Here is an 18,648-nt window from a genome sequence, read left to right on the forward strand (position 1 = left end):
TGCCGCATTTGATGGACGTGCAAATTAAATAACTGCGGTAGCGGATTGCGTTTTTAAAAAGTTTTTATTTAACTTTTAAGTTTACAGATATAGATTTAAGTTGAGGGTCACAAAGGATTCCGGACAAAGGGTTTGCGCGATCTTAGTTTTTAGCTCGACTTTTCGGTGTCGCTTCTGGATCAAGACTGACTTGAACTTTTTGATCTTTGCATCGTCGATCCCTTTCGGGAATAGTTTTTCTATAAACATTTCAATTGATTTCGCCATCCCGAGTATTGGATTTCGTCATCCAAAGAGAGAACTGTAAAATGCCCAAAGTGCAGGATCTGCAGAAAGCCGGGTGTGAGATTGTTTATGAGAAGCCGGGTGTGGGCAAACATTGGTTTTCCATTTAGGCGAGTGTCAAAGATTGGGATTGTGGCGGGAGCCATTGAGATTGTACATCTTAGAAATCAATTAGGCGGAGGCCCAAGATTGAAATTGTTTTCGTTTTGGAAAGCCAAAGATTGTTTACAACTCGTATAAGAGCTCAATAGAATTGGGTACGTTAACTCCCCCCATTCTTAAATGTTTCGTCCCGATACATTTTGAAGTTCTGATAGAGCTCTAATTTCTTCTGACAGTATTTGAATGCTGCTTTCCACTATTTCTTCTGACGGTATTCTTATTGATTTAATAAGTACAAATTTGGTTAGTTTATAGCCGAAGTAAAATAACATTATCAATATCAAAATGATTAAAAATAATGTTGTTAATGGTAAGGCCGTATTACCTAATGTTATAAGGGGATTTAAAATATTAACATTATCAAAAGAAAATTGCTTATCATTCGATTGTATATAATCAACTAATTCAAAATCGCTATATCTATGATGCGATATATATCTTAGAATTTTACCCTTATCATTTATGTGGGTTATATTATTTATTAAAATTGTGTTGTTGAATATAAGGAGATACGAACCTAACCAAGTAGTATTGTCTACGATATTTTTGCCTGAAACTAATATGGCACCATCCTGAATGATGTATATTTCTTTGTTTTTTTCCCTTTTTTTAGTGCATTTGGCTTTAAAGCCATTAAGTAAATTGGTGAAACAGGTCTTCTTTAAATTTATTTGTGCGTAATTGTTAAAACTTTCACTTTTAAAATTATTCATTAAATAGTATTTCTCCTTACATTCACAAACTTTTTCACTTATAAGTTATAACTAACATTCCATCATTCTGTGAGATGGCTCTTGCATGGTAAAACTTGCAAATATCTTTAATTTGAGGATATTTTATATAAATGATTATTAAATCTGCATTTCGAATTATTTTAACCGTTGCAATGTCCAGCAGATCAGACAGTTCAACAGGATGCTTTTCATGCTTATAAATGTCCTCTATTTCGTTTTTATTTAAAATTTTTGTATTGAAAATGTTTACTTTTAAGAGGGTTATGGTATCAACTAAATTTAGTAGGTTAAAAGTTATTAATTTTAAACGATGCTTTCTCAGTATCGTTTCTTCATTGAAGATGACATTTTTTAATGAATTTGATAGCAATTCAATTTCTTTGAAAAATTTGGAATTTATTACAAATTGTTTATTATTATTTTCAGTTAATTCATTTACTTTATTTTGTATTTTCAAAAAGTCGTCATGATCAGGGCTGCCTGCTATCCATTTCCAAATGGTACCTAATTCATTTATTCCCCTTTTATTCCGTTTTGGAACTAATTCTGAAATCATTAATTTTAATAGACTTAAGTCCATTGATATTTCGCACTCATCGTCTGAATTAATTGATTTGTTGACATATTTGGATTCTATATCAATTATCTCTCTATAAAAACTCAAATTAGTAATATGGAAAAGTTCAGCGTATGTTTCATAAGTGTAAACGTCTCTGTCGTCTTTGAGCAATAGATAGTCACTATGCGTATAGTCAATTACTTCCGAAGTCGTCAATATAACAAAAGTCAGTATAAGTATATTCGCATACATTTTCTGGAAAAAATATTTAATATTTAATGTTATCTTTATGTATAATTCTGTTTCTATTGTTGATTACAGTTTTATTCGGTCGATTTTCCTTAACTACCTGCTTTTTGTATCGGGATTGAAGTTTATTTCTTTCCCCGAATTTCTTTTCATAAACTACTTCTCCTAATTTATAATCTTTTTCTCTTCTTTCTTTGTTATGTAGCTTAAGCATTTTGGTCTGAGCTTCCTTAAGTAATATTGGATTATTTTTGTGCTCTATATTGTTATACAATATGTCATATGGCATTTGATTGGTCGTTGAATGTATCGTCAGGTTATATTTCAGTGCCGCCCTTATTATTATTTCTGAATAATCTGTTAGATTTAGTTCATCCTTGATGCACCGCGCTATTTCTGTTAGTGTGGAATGTACCCTTTCTACCTGACCATTTGAGGTGCTGTGTCTGGGATCAGCATAATAAATAGTTAAGTTACTTCTTTGTATGAATGATCTAAATTGTGCTGAAGTAAAGCTTGGTTCGTTGTCAGTCATTAATGATGTTGCTAACGGAAAGTGTTGCAAAATTTCCATTACCTTATTTTCAATGTTTAATTTACTTTGAATTTCCTTGACCACCAAGTATTTGGAATAAGAATCTATACAAGTTATGAATGTTAGGTTTTGGGCATAGTATATGTCTAAATGTAATTGATCTCCTTCTTTTGCTGGAATGGGAGCTTCCCCAATTGGAATTTTTACAGGGTGTGGTTACAGGTTACAGGTTTGGCCAATAATACAACTTAGTTATTTGTTTGTAATTTTCGTCTAGTCCTCTATGGGCTCTGCAATGTGTTTCTTCTATAATTATAGCTTTATCTTCTGAATTTACTACATCTTGGAGGAACTTTCTCGTGAAGAGAAATTTATTTATGAAGTTTTCCTTTAGCTTATTTTGGATAAGGTATAAATCTTCTAAAGTGCAGTGTATTCCTGTGGTTAAGTGAGGCTGAATAAATTCCTTTAAAATGATTAGCAGATTGTCAACCGTATCAAATTCAATAATATGTCGGGTATTTTCATAAACTTTTACTAACTCATGAACTGTGAATCTCCCTTGCGCTAATAGTAGCTGCTGTTTAAATTGGTTTAGAGGCTTGCTAGTCTCTTGAATGACGTTTTCAAAACTACTCTCTGCTGAATGCTGAGTATTTATGTCTGATTCTGATTCTGTCTGGTCGACATCACTATCTGTCATATGATTTATTTTAATCCGAGATAAAGCGTCCGCTACTACGTTAGTTGAGCCTGGCTTATAAATGATTTTTGGTGTGAAACTTTCTATAAAGTAATCCCAACGTTTCATTTCAACATTTGGATTTTTTTGCGGCATTGCAAAGGACAAAGGTTGGTGATCTGTATGTATTTCAATTCCACTCACTCCGTATAAATAATTTCGCAAATTTTTTAATGCCCATACAATAGCTAATAATTCCTTTTTATTAGTAGCATATAATTGCTCGGTTTTACTTAAAGTTTTAGAAATAAATGTTATGGGATTAACATCTTGCGACAAAACTGCACCTATTGCTATGTCCAATGCATCTGTGGTTAATGTGAATTTTTTATTGTAATCTGGTTGTACTAATTCAATATGTGCTATTAAACTGTCCTTTAAATTATTAAATGCTCCAATTGCTGGCTCATCCAGCTGTATTAATGTTTTCTTGGATGCCCTTCGTGAAACTTTCCCATTTACTCCACTCAGATATTTTGTTAATGGTTTGGCAATTGTGGCATAATTTCGGACAAATTTTCTGTAATACCCTGTTAGTCCTAAGAAGCTACGTAGCTCTCTGATATTTTTAGGAATTGGATAGCTTTGTATTGTGGAGATTTTGTCTGGATCTGTTTTAATGATATTTTGGGAAACAATGTACCCCAGAAATTTGGTTTCCAATTGAAAGAATTTAGGCTTCTCTAGGGAAATTTTCATATTAGCGTTTTGCAATATCTGTATTATATGAATTAGATCTTTATAATATTGTTCTATAGTTTTTGAAAATATTATTATATCGTCCATATAGACGTGACAAGTTTTCCCAACTTGTTCTCTAAGTATATCGTCCATTGCCCTTTGGAAAATCCTGGGAGCGTTTGTCAATCCCATAGGCATTCTTAGAAATTCATATTTGCCGTTATTTATGGAAAAAGATGTTTTTTCAGTATCTGATTCCCTCATTAAAATCTGATAGAAACCTGACTCTAAATCAATGGCCGAGAAATACTTTGCCTTACCTAAATTGGCAAGGATTACTGAAGGATCTTGCATAGGGTATCTATCCGGTATGGTGTTTTCATTAAGTTTCTTAAAGTCTATTACTAATCTATGCTTAGGAGTTCCGTCCTCATTTACTCCCTTCTTTGGTACTACTATTACCGGTGAATTATATGGGCTTTTACTAGGTCTGATTATACCTTCATCTAACATTTTACTTATTTCGTTATTAACGAAATCGTTAACCGAATAAGCGTATGGATACTGTTTGCCATATACCGGTCTATCATGTTCAGTGTTAATCTCTCCTTTTATATCCGTTCTGAACGGTAACTGTAAATCTATATTGGCATGGTCTTCTTCGATGATAGATACCATTTTCTCTCTGAGATTTTCTAAATTGTCCTCTTTGTAGGTTATTGTGTTATACAATTTCATTTTTTTCAATTCAGAATTTGCATAACTTTGTATGTCGGATATTTCTACGACGGCGCGTTCAGGATTTTTGCATCCCAAACTTTTAAATTGTTCATTGTCGGATAATTCAACGACGGCGTGTTCAGGATTCTTTAATCCCAAACTATTCGAACTTTTAGTGTCGGATAATTCAACGACGGCGTGCTCAGGATATTTTAATCCCAAACTATTAAAACTTTGGATGTCGGATAATTCAACGACGGCGGGTTCAGGATATTTGAATCCCAAACTATTGACGGATAATTCTTCGTCGGCGTGCTCAGGATTTTTTGATCCCAAGCTATATAAACTTCCTTCTACCTTTACTGAATCACTTTTCATTTCTTTTTCTTCTTCAAAATATTTTTTTATTATATATTCCTTCAACGGAAGGATGGTTTTTCCTTCTATAAAGGTTAATTTGTTTAAAGAAAGGACCTCGTCATATATTAGTTTCTCCTCATTGTCTTTATAACTTAAAGTCCCCTTTCCTGTATTAATAACAGCTCCGATTTTCTTTAATAGGTTAAATCCTATTAGTAAATCTGCCTCCATTCCATCTATTTCATAAAACACTTGCTTTGTGTTGAAAATAGTTATATTATGGAAATATTTAATTATTGAAAACCCATTCACTGTAGCAACTTTCTTATAAATTGATAATGCTTTTTTATTTTCGTAAATTCCCTTTTTTATATAACAGGAAGTTGCTCCCGTATCCATCAAAACTTTTAATTCTCTGTTTATTTTTTTATCTACTCTTTTTAAGTAGGGCAGACCTACTTCGGGGGCTGATCTAAAAAATGGTCCTCCTCAATGTTATTTATCCGCATTGCTTTATTAGCCGGTTGTTCCGACATTTCGTTTGGCTTTCGTTTCTGCGCCTGATTTTCGTTAGACTGATTATTCGGTACTACGTTTGCCCTAAAATGCTGAGCTTGGTTATAATTGTTATTATTTCTCCTATAATAACCGTTAGTATTCTCCCGATAATTTCTATTATTATTATTTCCCCTGAATTGATTGCTGTTCTGTCGGTTCTTGATTTGTATCGATTCGTCTACATCCATTGGTTCTGGGGCCTGATTTTGTTGTCTATTACCCAAGAAATAGGGTTGTCCCCATGAAATTTTATTCCTCTGAAAATCCTTTTTTTGGTCGAATGGTGAACTATTAGTCCTTGGTTGTCGTTGGTTGAATCTTAATGTATTGTAATTATTATTCCCTGAATTTCTGGGGCCACTGAATTGGTAGGCAAATTGGGCCCGAATGTTATTTGATTGCAATTCCTGTACCTTTGCCAAGGCATTCGGTAAATCTGGGGGATTCAATGAAAATAGGATTTCTGCAATGCCGCCGTTTAGGCCAGTGACAAAAATGCGTAAGGCATTGTCTCTAATTTTTTTATTTGATTCTTTTGTGATTTCACTATCCTTTCCGTGAGTCATTATTGTCTTATTTATTAACAAGGTCATTTTCTTGTTAACCTCGTTATAGAAATCTATTATTGAAAGGTTTCCTTGTCGGAGAACGCTTAACTCCTGTTCTATTATGTAAATTGGTCTCTTGTCACTGTAAACAAAGTCAAGTCGTGAAAGTATCGCATCAAAATTTAAAACTGTCCCGTGGTTGGTCAGTCCGTCATGTGCTGGTCCTGTTATTTTGTTTCTTAAAATTGTTAAGGCAATATAATATTGCTTACTTCCTTTCTTATATAATTTCAGTGCAGTTTCTGCAGCTTCCCACCATCCTACGTATTGGTTCAATCCACCATTGAAAATTGGTAGGGATTCTATTACCTTTAATGTGGTGTCATCTTTTATTGTCTCGTCTATTGTTTCTGCCTGATAATCTAATACCTGATCGGATTTAGTTTCTATTTGTTGTTTCAAATTTACTATTTGCTCCTGTACTTGTAAAATTTGAAGTGCTATCAATTGTTTGACCAGATCTGCAGTGAGATCGGTCCTTGTTTGTGAGTTAATCATTTTTAGTTTTCCAAACTCTAAAGTTAGTTGATCCACCTTAAATTTTTCTTATATGTTTGTTTTTATATTCTTGACCACCGCTGGGCTTAAACCTAATTGAACTTATATATTTAGTACTACAACTTTCGCTCACGAACTATCCGGTAGGGCTCGTCCTTCTTAGGGCCTTCCTTCTTGGTTTGGCTGACAGATCTTCGAATGGGTCTTCCTTCTTGATTTGGCTGACAGATCTTCGAACGGGTCTTCCTTCGTAAATTTCTTTGTTGTTTAACTGGGTCTTCTGGGGGTCTTCCTTCTTTGGTTTAGCTGATAGTTTCACTTTCTTTGTGTTTTGTTTTGATTGGTTTTGTTTAAAGATTGTGGTTTTTTTTTTTTTTTTGTATTTTTGAATTGTCTTGATTAGCTTTTCTTGTATATATTTTTGCACACCCTAAGCTCCGGTTTGTTTCCTTTTTATCTCACTTTTTCTTATCTAATATCTCACAGTCACTCCGCGTTTTTATATTGAAGGATTTATTCCATTAATTAATTGTCCTTCGGGTTTCGGCACGACGTAACACTTTTATTATTCGGTGCTTTTTATACAACGTCGCCCCACGTTGGGCGCCAATTAAATAACTGCGGTAGCGGATTGCGTTTTTAAAAAGTTTTTATTTAACTTCTAAGTTTACAGATATAGATTTAAGTTGAGGGTCACAAAGGATTCCGGACAAAGGGTTTGCGCGATCTTAGTTTTTAGCTCGACTTTTCGGTGTCGCTTCTGGATCAAGACTGACTTGAACTTTTTGATCTTTGCATCGTCGATCCCTTTCGGGAATAGTTTTTCTATAAACATTTCAATTGATTTCGCCATCCCGAGTATTGGATTTCGTCATCCAAAGAGAGAACTGTAAAATGCCCAAAGTGCAGGATCTGCAGAAAGCCGGGTGTGAGATTGTTTATGAGAAGCCGGGTGTGGGCAAACATTGGTTTTCCATTTAGGCGAGTGTCAAAGATTGGGATTGTGGCGGGAGCCATTGAGATTGTACATCTTAGAAATCAATTAGGCGGAGGCCCAAGATTGAAATTGTTTTCGTTTTGAAAAGCCAAAGATTGTTTACAACTCGTATAAGAGCTCAATAGAATTGGGTACGTTAACTTGCATCGTGCTACTCAGTTGTGAAGCTAAAATGCAGCTCCCAGGGCCAAGAAGTGAAAGTGTCGCCGTTGTGTCGCCGTTGTGTTGTCGCCGAGCTTGATGCACCTTTGAAGTGAAACTTGCTTTCCTGCCGTCCAGGTAACAGATCGCCATGGCCGTATCCTGAATTACACTCTGGAACTCAAGGAGACGGAGGACTTGGAGGTCGATCTGAACTCGCTGAGAAGGTGAGTGGACCGTTATACTGAACGAAATGTGTCGGCAGAGAATCGGCATAATGCAATTTTCCATTTTTACAGCTATATGAAGGATAAGATATATGACAAGCCCATGCGAGCCTTGCAGTGTCTGGAGGTTGTGTTGGCAGCACCCTGTCATAACACCGCCATACGCGCCGGTCGCTCCTTCTTCAAAAGGCCTGAGCCCGGAAGTGCATTTGATCTTAACGACGGCTACGAAGCTCTGGTTGGGCTCTATCAAACATTCGTGCTTGGCGATCGCCCGTTTGTCAATGTGGACATATCGCACAAGTCCTTTCCGAAGGCCATGACGATCATTGACTATTTAGAGCAGTATCAGCAACAGAAAATTGACAAAAGCACAAATCTTGACTATAAGCGTTCTGATATTGAATCATTCCTAACGGGCATGAATATAATTTACGAGCCGCCTGCCTGTCTTGGCAGCGCCCCGCGCGTCTTCAGAGTCAACGGGCTTTGTAAGGTTCCGGCTAGCACTCAGACATTTGAGCTGGATGGAAAAGAAATGACCGTTGCAGAGTACTACAAGTCTCGGCAGTATAATTTAAAGTTTCCGAACCTTCTCTGCTTGCATGTTGGGCCGCCGTTGAAGCACATTTACTTGCCTATCGAACTATGTCGCATTGAGGATGGGCAGACACTGAATGTGAGTTAAACTAGTTTCTTTCACTGCAAATCATTTCCTAATTTGATTTCTTTTCATCGTATCGCAGCGCAAGGATGGAGCTAATCAGGTGGCGGCCATGATTAAGTATGCTGCCACTTCCACCAACGAGAGGAAGGCCAAGATCATCCGCTTGATGGAATATTTCAGGCACAATTTAGACCCGACCATCAGCCACTTTGGCATACGTCTGGGCAGTGACTTCATCGTCGTGAATACACGCACGCTCAATGCGCCTCAGATTGAGTACAAAAACAATTTGGCTTCGGTGAGGAACGGTTCGTGGCGCATGGATGGCATGCAATTCCTTGAACCCAAGCCAAAGTCACATAAATGGGCCATACTCTACAGCAAGATTAACTACCTGTATGTGGACGAGCTTCAGAAGATGGTAAGTTCTTTGCATTGCATTGCAGGATCCTGCCTAATTTTCGTGGCAGGTTCTTCAGAAGAGTCGCAAAGTCAATCTGTGCCTGGATGCCAAGGCCGAGAAACTGTACTACAAGGATGAACGTGAACTAGATGCTCATTTCCGCTATTTCAAAAAGAATCAATTTGATGTGGTGTTCGTTATTATACCAAATTTCGGGCACCTTTATGATGTCGTGAAGCAAAAGGCTGAGCTGCAGCACGGCATTCTTACACAATGCATCAAGCAGATCACAGTCGAGCGCAAATGTAACGCGCAGGTTATTGGTAGCATTCTACTTAAGGTCAATTCCAAACTGAACGGCACCAATCACAAGCTAAGGGATGACCTGCACTGTCTGCTAAAGAGCACTATGTTTTTGGGTGCCGATGTGACTCATCCGTCGCCCGATCAGCGAGAGATCCCCAGTGTGGTGGGTGTTGCCGCCTCCCACGATCCATTCGGGGCTTCATATAACATGCAATATCGCTTGCAACGCTCTGCCCTGGAGGAGATCGAGGACATGGCACATAGCACTTGCGTGTCTATCATAAGTTCCAACAATCCTACCCCGAGCACATAATCTATTATCGTGATGGCGTAAGCGATGGCCAGTTTCCCAACATCAAGAATAAAGAGTTGAGGGGAATTTCTGCCGCCTGCAGTATAGTATATCACTAATCGACCTTCGCCTTCTTTAAGCTGCACATTAAGCCCAAGATTTGCTGCGTCATTGTAGTTAAGCGGCATCATACGCGCTTCTTTCCGAACGGAGTTCCATCGCAATACAACAAGTTCAACAACGTTGTTCCGGGAACCGTCGTCGATCGCACCATTGTCCATCCCAATGAGATGCAGTTCTTCATGGTCAGCCATCAGTCGATTCAGGGGACGGCCAAGCCGACGCGTTACAACGTAATCGAGAATACGGGCAACTTGGATATTGATGTACTGCAGAAATTGACATACAATCTTTGTCACATGTTTCCTCGTTGCAACCTCGCAGTGTCTTATCCGGCTCCGGCATATTTGGCACATTTGGCTGCGGCACGTGGACGTGTCTACCTTACTGGGTGCGATATTATTATTATTATTGTTTCATATTTTCGTTCTGATAATGTCATCTTGACTGCTTTTCTTCCAGCTGCACCAAGTTTCGTTCTCCCCAGGAGGAGTACGCAAAGCGTTTGATAGTGTCAGAGTTCATGAAGACGAACCCTATGTATTTTGTTTAGGCAGAAAACTAACAAAATATCTTCACTTCTTCTAAACGAAAAAGAAGTTACAAAATATAAATTATTGACCCACACCTGTCTTGCCCCTAATGTAATATTCAATCAAAGATCAATCAATCGAAAGATTGCTATGGTAAAAGCTTATAAAACAGTGCAAATAATACAAACAAATTACAAACGAACACGACCTAATCACGACATAAGCCGAAAAGCAAGCCGGCGGGAGAGCTTCTGCTCAAGATGAGCTCCAGGTTATTCCTCAGAAGAATAGGGCTCGTGTGGAAATTAGGCTCGATCCCCAGCAGCTTAGGTTGAGATCCGATAGCGCCGGACTATCAAAATAAAGCGTGTATCTGTTCTGCGTGTGCTTCCTCTTTAGCTCACGGCTACTGCTGCACGATGTTTTCAAATTTAGATTGCGGCACGCTAATATATCCGCCCGAGAACTGCTTTCACTCACGTACAAATTCACGTTACAGCCGACGAGGGGTGCTCTCTTGGGGTAGTCGCCGGAGAGGGCTTGACCACTTGGTAAGTGATGGAGTCGTTGCAGCGACTGCACTGCATTTGACACATGCCAAACCAGGGAGTGGCCGAGGCGCCTGAAAGTGGATCCGAGCGCAGGGCTTGCAGAGACAGGGTGCCCCTGGCATTGCTCTGGCTCTGGCGGGCTTAAAACTCGCCAATTTTAATGTATGACCCTATGTAGCACAGCCTGGAAATGTAGTTGCGCTGGCAGTTACCAAAATTTTGGCAGGCTTGAAGTCCACGCGGAGCACGTTGAGCACACAGTAGCGCAGAGCAGCCACAATGTCCAACCGAATCACATACAGCACTCTGTGGATGAACGCCAACGCTAGCGTGTCCAGTATCCTACGGACACTCCATAACGATAATACTAAAGGCAACAGCGGACTCTGTTATTATGAGACGCACAATGTTTGTGTGATCCAAATTCAGCAAATGCGACTTATTGTGCAGCGTACAGACAGCCTGTCCCTTGATAATCTTCGAGCGGAGTAATCTGTTCATAGTTCAGAAGCGATCAATAAGATATATCCATTTTATTGGGTCAAAAATACCGCGATAAATTGACTTAAAAACTGTACCATATGCACTGCGGCCGAGAATCTGACACCTGGTGCAGATGGGGGAACATCCTTAGCAAGTGATTGCGCTTCGGCGTGGTAAGCACAAGCTCAATTTGTCGATTAGCTACTGAAAATTAACAGCATTTGACTCATAATGAGAGATTTTCGATTTATTTAATTATTTTCACATTGCCTACATTTGTACAGTATAACGGTGCGTTCGCTTCAGCAGCTGTAATAGGCGCTGCCAGACTGTCAGAAAATGAATAAAACCGAATGGCGCCACTGTTATCTACATCCCAATTACATCTCAATAAAATAAAATATATTTGAGATTTTTTTTCCATTTTAAACTATTTATTTAATACTGCACATTGTACAATGTATGCGTCAAAAGCGAATCGTAATCGATGGTTTTCGAGGCTTGGCTTTCTTACATATTTGTATATGCATATGCATAATATATGCCAAAGTATGCATAATAATAATAACATATGCATATTCTGCAAAGAATATGCACAAATTTAATATGTTAATCAAATCACAATAATATAAAAACGATTTAAAGGTGATATATATATTGAAATTTGATTAACAATTGTCAACTAGTAAACTAGGGGAAATATACAACATTTTCTCTAAATTATTATTTAAGAGGCTCTGACGTTTTGAAATCTATTCCAAAACCACCAGTTATGTTATGAACAATTTTTTCAGCTTTCTTAAATGAATCCATTGACTTTGCTAATGGTAGCACCTTCGCGTCTACCAGCTCTTTTGCCAGCTCAATAGATTCAGAATCTTCTGGGTTCAGCGTTTCAAGAACCTAAAATGTAAATATAGATTTTTTTTTACCAATTTAAAACACAGGATATGAACCAAGTAGCGACATGAAATGATGTCCTTACATTGTTAGCTGTTAAATTTAATGCGTCTTATATGCCACGCTATTCGTTAAGAGCCATAATAATTTTAAATCATTCCCGTTAGTCTAGGAGCTTTGGACCTTCTGTGAAGTGAAGTAGCAGAGCAGAGCGTTTTCCTCGTAGAAAGTAAGTGCATAAAATAGGTTCAGTGCGGTCCGCGTAAGAAAATTAGGAAAATATAGAGAATTGATCAAACCATAACGCAACCCCTTTGTATTATTAATTAATCAACAAACAGCAACAAACAAAAAAGTGGAGAAAACAGTACAGTACAGGAAAAGTTCATCGGTGCACGGAACATGTATGTGTTAAAAGACATTTCGTGACTTGATTGGGCTTAACGCTGAGCAACACTGGCCAGTGCTCAGTCCAAGCCAGAGTTGCATTTTTTGTGACAAGTAAAAAACCAATATTTCCACTCCACTTCATTGGTAAAAAAAGGATTCAATTAAAAGGAGCCATCTGAACAATACAGACACCAGGGAATTAGGACAGAGCGAGTATACAACAAAAAAGGAAGATCATGGAGCAAGAAACTATGAGGTATTTAAAAGAACATTTTCATTTCATTTTCATGCAAAACACTATGCAAAAATTCTATATTTCAGTGCATTATTCGAGGATGAAGCGCAGAATGACGTCAACGATGAAATTTCAAGGTAAGAAGATGCATCTTCTGCAGAAATACTCGGTAGGCTATCGCATAAGCTGCACATGATGTACATATATATCCTATCCACTGCAGCGAAAAACTTAAAGCAGTCTCGGATTTCATTCACAGAGTTATAAGTCTATAGTTCCCCACCTTGCCTAACCCCCAGCGCTTGGCAGCCCAGACCAGGGTGCAATCCGGTTGACGAAAAGGCTGTCCACAATCTTCTTGTGTGGGAGGAAGCATGGAAAAAACAAGTGATGGAGCGTAAGGAAAAAATCGACGAGGAGCTCAGCAGGTCGATATTGCCAGAGCCATGGCCACCCATTGGGCAACCCAACGGACGCAAGCGCAAGCATCCCATGGACAATCCAAAAGAGCCTGCTATCGCTGTCGGGAATCTTCTTAGCTGGGAGGAAAAATGGGACCAGCAATACAATACCACAAGTCGCAATTTGTACAGAGACCAATGAGGTTGTATTCCTTGGCCTGGAGCTGCAATCCACCGAAGAAATAGGTAACTATAAGCTGTCCACGATCCGATTCGATTCGATTTGGCTGACTAACATTTGTGTGCGTGTGGCCTCTCCCTCCTCCTTAAGCCTCTTCTGTAAGGGGTTTCGGAGATCCCCTGGACTAGTCGCAGGCACAGGCGCAGGAGATTTCCCCACAGGTCATCAGAAAGGAGGTCCCAGGTCACTGGGATTGGATTACGATGACTTTGAATACGAGTACGAGTAGATTATACAAATTAGCAGATAATCCGATATAAACAGTTCTTTCATTTCGTTTTGTTAAATGCAAAAAAATTCCTCAGGGATATACTTAGTATATTAACCAATCCAATTGATATCTCTTCTTCACGGACTCTAAGCGGGCCCCTTGCGCAGTGACAGAATAAGGAAAGAATGATATAATCTGTTGTGGATTTTTTATTTTATTTTGCACTTAGAAACTATAAAAAAATTCGCTTAAACCGTAAACTACGACTAGTGGGGACTTCTACAATGATGGTAGGGTAGGGTAGGGCTGTGCATAGGCGCAGGATAAGAGCAGGAGCTGTTTCGCTGATTAACTGGGGAGAATGCGAGGATGCAATTGGGAGGAACTACATTTTACAAATATAACGTATCCGCGGCGGTGTACATATCCAAGGACTTAAAGTACTTAAATGCGAGGGATAAAGGAGCGTGGTGCGAGGTTGTACAGCTCAGATAGAAGATGAGAGCCCCCAGGCTATATTCACAGATAAGCTGACCCAAAAAAAAATTCATATAGATAGGAACTGGCTGGCGAATCGAAACCAATCTGAACTGAGACTCGCACGCGTTCAACGCAACAAGCAGCCGGATTTGGCTCTGGCGATTGGGATCGATGATCGTGGATCAATGATCAGTAATCGGTGATCGTTGATCGAGGATCGTCTAGGCAGTGGCTACCTTGGCCGTGAAGGCGGCCAGCTGCGCCTTGAGCGCATCAATCTGGCACAGCAGCTCGATGTTCTGGCGCTCCAGGTAGGCGGCCCGGATGGCAATCTCGTCCTCCTTGATGCGGCGACGGTCGCGCGACTTCTTGGCTGCCGCGTTATTCTTACGACGCCGCTCGTAGTAGGCGGCATCCTTCACCTGTCCGCCGCTGGACGGCTGGAAGCTGGCATTGGCCGCCCCAGAGGAGCTGCCGTTCGAGTGAGAGCCGGTGGTAGACTTGGACTCGAAGTTGCCGGCATGCGAGTCGCAATCGCTGGATTCCTCGGCGGCCGCACGATCCTCGCTCTCGCTGTTGTTGTTCGAGGAGCTGCCCTCGTTGACGCTGCCGCTGCGGGAGTTGGTGCGACGCATTTTGGGGTTCGTCACGGTGCGAGAGCCGCCGTTCGAGCTGCGGATCTGTTCGAGTACCCGCTTCCGGTACTCGGTGTAGCGCTCAACGCGCGGGTTGTCCAGGAGAACATCCGTGGCCGCAAAGTTGGCGGCAATCACTAGTGGGTCGCGGGGGAATGCCTTGAAGGGGCGTGTGTTCTTGCCCGTGTCGGAGGCGCTGTTCGCTACGGTGCTGCTGGTAGGAGTGGTGGAGGCGGTGGTGCTGCTGTTGTTGGTGGTCTGGGCTGCGGGCGGCGATTGTGGGGTCTCCAAAACATCGATCTGCATGGTGCTGGCATTGCTGGCCGGTCGTGGGGAAACCCCCACAGCTGCAGCGGCGGCAGCCGCCGAGGCAGCAGCGAATGTCTGCAGGAGGCTGGCAGTGGCCGTGGCACTGGCATTGGCATTAGGTGTGACCTTGGGGGCGGACGGCTCCTGCTTTATGTTGCCGTAGTAAAAGGCCGGATAGAGGCTGGCCAGCTGCTGTTGCTGCTGTTGGACGGAGTACAGAAGGCTGCTTGGGATAGAGCCAGAGCCGGAGCCGGAGACGGAGCCCGTGGCTGTGGGTGAGGTCGAGGGCGAGCCGCTGCCGTAGCTGTAGTTGGTCTGGTAGGGTGAGGGAGTCTTCCGGGGCGTCTCCACGCTGTCGCAGCGGCGTGACAGATCAAGGACCTCGGCGGAGGCAGCTCCTCCAACTGTTGCCTGCTGCAGTTGCTGTTGATGCTGCTGCTGTTGCTGCTGCTGCTGTTGGCTGAGGGCAGCGCCAAGGAGCTGCTGCTGATAGGCGTAGGCGGTGTAGAGATCCATTTTGGGCAGGGCCAGGCTCTGCTGCTGCAATTGGCTGTGCTGCAGATGCAGATGCTGTTGCTGCAGATGCTGCTGCTGCTGGTGCTGCTGATGGTGATGGTGCGGCTGCTGCGGCGACGATTGCTGGTGGTGGTGATGGTGGTTGTGGTACTGGTGATGGTGGTGGTGGTGCAGCAAAGGCTTGCGATCTATTTAAAAAGAGAGAAGAAGGAGGAGGGATTTCTTAGTAAGCTGTCGTTGGACGGGGGACTCGGGGGCGTGGCTAACTTACCAGTCTTCAGGTCGTTGAAGAACTGTCCGGACATGAGTTTCTCGTGCATCAGCATGATGTCTGACTAACGGTTGATTAATCCAAAGCGTGATAACTGTAAACTGATGTTCTGCTAGCTCTCTAGCTCGCTCTCTCTCTCTGTGTGTGTGTGGTGTAGGTGACGTGACGCTGACTCTGACGTTGGCGAATGCAAACTGATTTCCTTTCGGCAGCCCGACCGCCTTTTATACTGCCGAACCCGGCTGCGCCGACGCAGCCGGAGGGCCAGAGCCAGAGCCGAAGCTGACGACGAAGTCGAATCCGAACCCGATGTCAGTCAATGTCACGCAGGTAGGTAGGCGGACAGCAAAGGGGTGACGGAGACTATCGCTGTCCTTTTCTCCTCCACTTCGGGGATTGCATCTCGCTCTGTCCAGCATCAAAGGGTTTTACGAGGGTGCGGTGCGGCTGCTGCGGGTGTGGGTGCTGCTGCCTCTCTGCCACTGTCGACAGAGACTTTTGGTTTTCATTTTCGCGAAAATTTCCTTCGCTGCCGCTGCGCCTGTTTATGCCATATCCTATCCTATCCTATAATTTAAGCGCAAGAGTTTATAATTTTTTGTGTAATTTTCCCCGACCCAAAAAGCTTGAAATAGATAAATACTAGTTCTTAATAAGATTTATGATCTATAGGATCTGGATAGATTTATAGAAAGCACTTTACAAACAGGGATCGAATAGGTAATTATGTCATAAATATGGTATATACAATCCATTTGGCTGGATATTATGACAGCAATTGATTAACTTATGATATCAAAATTAAGAAAAAAAGAAGTAATGTGTAAAAGGAACGCAAGTGTCATTCGAAGAGAATTAACGTTAAATATACTAGTGGGATCTAGTGAGATATTTATCCACAAATCGCATAGATACATTATCTCTGGAAAAGCAATGATATCTGAATAGGTATAAAAACTGAAAAATATGATTACATATGCAAAATCATAATGTTCTGTGTGATTCTGGATGGGTTATATGATAAATACGTATATGAATAGATATGAAAGTATGGATAACTTTTCTTTAAAGTGCGAATATTATGATTACTGTTCTATGATTCTATGAACACTTTCAATAACTGAAGTTAATTCTTCATTCTCTGAAAAATATCTTTGAAAATGAAACCCAACCAAACATTCCGAATGGTTTGTTGTACCCCACTGCACATCATATCATTATCATACCTTGAAAACCCATAACATTACCATCTAGCGAGGCTTTACATCAGATTGCTCGGCATCAATTAGGACCGAGTCGTGCTTCTGGCTCAAAACAGCAGGGAGCAAACGGTATAGAGCGTATAGAGGGAGTGTATAGAGGTACAACAAGGACAGAAAAAAGAGCAGCGGAGATGAGAGAAGAGATGGTTTGCTTATGATAGATGCTCAGTATTTTGAATGCTCAAGGGTTGCGAATGCCAAATGCTAAATCCGTTTGCTGTGCGCTTTTGTCCCGAGATCCTTCTGCTGACCAGCCCAGCCCCGTTCAATCCTCTCACATAACCTCTCGCACATATCCCTATGGGTGTGTGTTGGTGTTCGCTGGCGAATTCGATGGACATCTTACAAAAATGATTGTGCGTGACAAATTATGGAAATTAGCCCGTCAGAACCCGTCCCCGTCGCAGTTGCAGTTGCAGCTTTAGCCCTTTCTGCGTGGTCTCAATTCGCATCCTAATGGATCCTACTCGGCCAGGGCCAGGTCTTCCCAGAATCCTGGCAAGGCCACCGATGACTGACAGGACTGCAATCTGTGGACCAAACATTTCCACAAACATGGCTGGCAGCTACTTTGATTCATGACGCCGCCAAACACGAGGATCATCGCGACAAGTGTCCAGTCTCGGTCCCCGTAAGGTATGTTGTTTGCCTTCTGGCTGGCTAGCATTTATTCCTTATACGAGTCTGGGCGTGGGATAGACGTTTGTTTAACTTTACTTAACAGTGATCCTAACGGTGGTCTCCGACTTGAGCAAACGGAAGTGCAAGGCTAGCGAAGACCCTGCTCATAAGTATCGGATGTGGAGAGGGTCAATATCAGGGCTGAGAATATGGAGAAGATGCTTCTCGAATTATCTGAATTGTAGCTCTTTTTGAGTATGAATATCGATATTTGGTGTCTCAAAGTGATTTCTCGGTATGGGATATTTATGCAAATTATTAGGAAATACCAAAACAGATCTGACGAATCAAACGAAATATTGTAGGTAAATCCTCTAATATTTAATATATTTTGATAGCCCTTAACAGGCATTCATTCACTCGATCATCGCTCCATTCAGCCAGAGAGATCTCGGCACACAAAAAAGGTGAGGTGCACTGCAGTTCGATAATCAGTAAAAAACCGCGAACTTATCCGCTAATCCCTGTGCTAATCCAACCGTAAAAATGGTGGATTAAACATACATTTTACCCACTCATCCGAACATTTTCATGAACACAACACACAAGAGCACACATTCCCTCATTGAGGCGACGGCTTACCTGAGCGACAATCTCGGCCGAAACGAGTCGGATCGAGCTAAGAGAAAGGCCATAAAAAGTCGCGGGCAGAGTCGAAGCCAAAGAGTTGCCAAATTCGTTGTAAAAACCAGATTCAGCGAAAAA

General features: G+C 41.1%; 2 protein-coding genes and 2 pseudogenes across 2 annotated transcripts; 2 read left to right on the forward strand and 2 right to left on the reverse strand.

Moving 5' to 3' along the window:
• Positions 1–7,836: 7,836 nt before the first annotated feature.
• Positions 7,837–10,456, forward strand: LOC117186803 (annotated as a pseudogene).
• Positions 10,457–10,861: 405 nt separating this feature from the next.
• LOC117186080 lies at positions 10,862–11,863 on the reverse strand (annotated as a pseudogene).
• An 886-nt stretch (positions 11,864–12,749) lies between these two features.
• Positions 12,750–13,947, forward strand: LOC108165478. The gene is made up of 4 exons (XM_017301529.2): positions 12,750–12,957; positions 13,023–13,073; positions 13,236–13,583; positions 13,669–13,947. Exons 1-3 carry the CDS (start codon positions 12,938–12,940, stop codon positions 13,537–13,539), a joined length of 375 nt encoding a protein of 124 aa, XP_017157018.2. The 5' UTR covers positions 12,750–12,937; the 3' UTR covers positions 13,540–13,583; positions 13,669–13,947.
• A 38-nt stretch (positions 13,948–13,985) lies between these two features.
• LOC108165259 (protein giant) lies at positions 13,986–16,208 on the reverse strand. The gene is made up of 2 exons (XM_033388092.1): positions 16,001–16,208; positions 13,986–15,917 (listed from the first exon to the last, which is right to left on the reverse strand). Exons 1-2 carry the CDS (start codon positions 16,053–16,055, stop codon positions 14,491–14,493), a joined length of 1,482 nt encoding a protein of 493 aa, XP_033243983.1. The 5' UTR covers positions 16,056–16,208; the 3' UTR covers positions 13,986–14,490.
• Positions 16,209–18,648: the final 2,440 nt, after the last annotated feature.

Source organism: Drosophila miranda, chromosome XR (genome assembly GCF_003369915.1).
Source record: "Drosophila miranda strain MSH22 chromosome XR, D.miranda_PacBio2.1, whole genome shotgun sequence".
In the NCBI taxonomy this organism is placed as follows: domain Eukaryota; kingdom Metazoa; phylum Arthropoda; class Insecta; order Diptera; family Drosophilidae; genus Drosophila; species Drosophila miranda.

Excerpts from the sequence above, each read along its gene's own strand:
- LOC108165478 (XM_017301529.2), top strand. The coding sequence starts at position 12,938 with ATGGAGCAAGAAACTATGAG. Across the intron at positions 12,958-13,022 it reads ATGGAGCAAGAAACTATGAG|TGCATTATTCGAGGATGAAG; the intron begins GTATTTAAAAGA and ends TCTATATTTCAG. Across the intron at positions 13,074-13,235 it reads GTCAACGATGAAATTTCAAG|CGCTTGGCAGCCCAGACCAG; the intron begins GTAAGAAGATGC and ends CCTAACCCCCAG.
- LOC108165259 (XM_033388092.1), bottom strand. The coding sequence starts at position 16,055 with ATGCTGATGCACGAGAAACTCATGTCCGGACAGTTCTTCAACGACCTG. Across the intron at positions 15,918-16,000 it reads CTTCAACGACCTGAAGACTG|ATCGCAAGCCTTTGCTGCAC; the intron begins GTAAGTTAGCCA and ends CTTTTTAAATAG.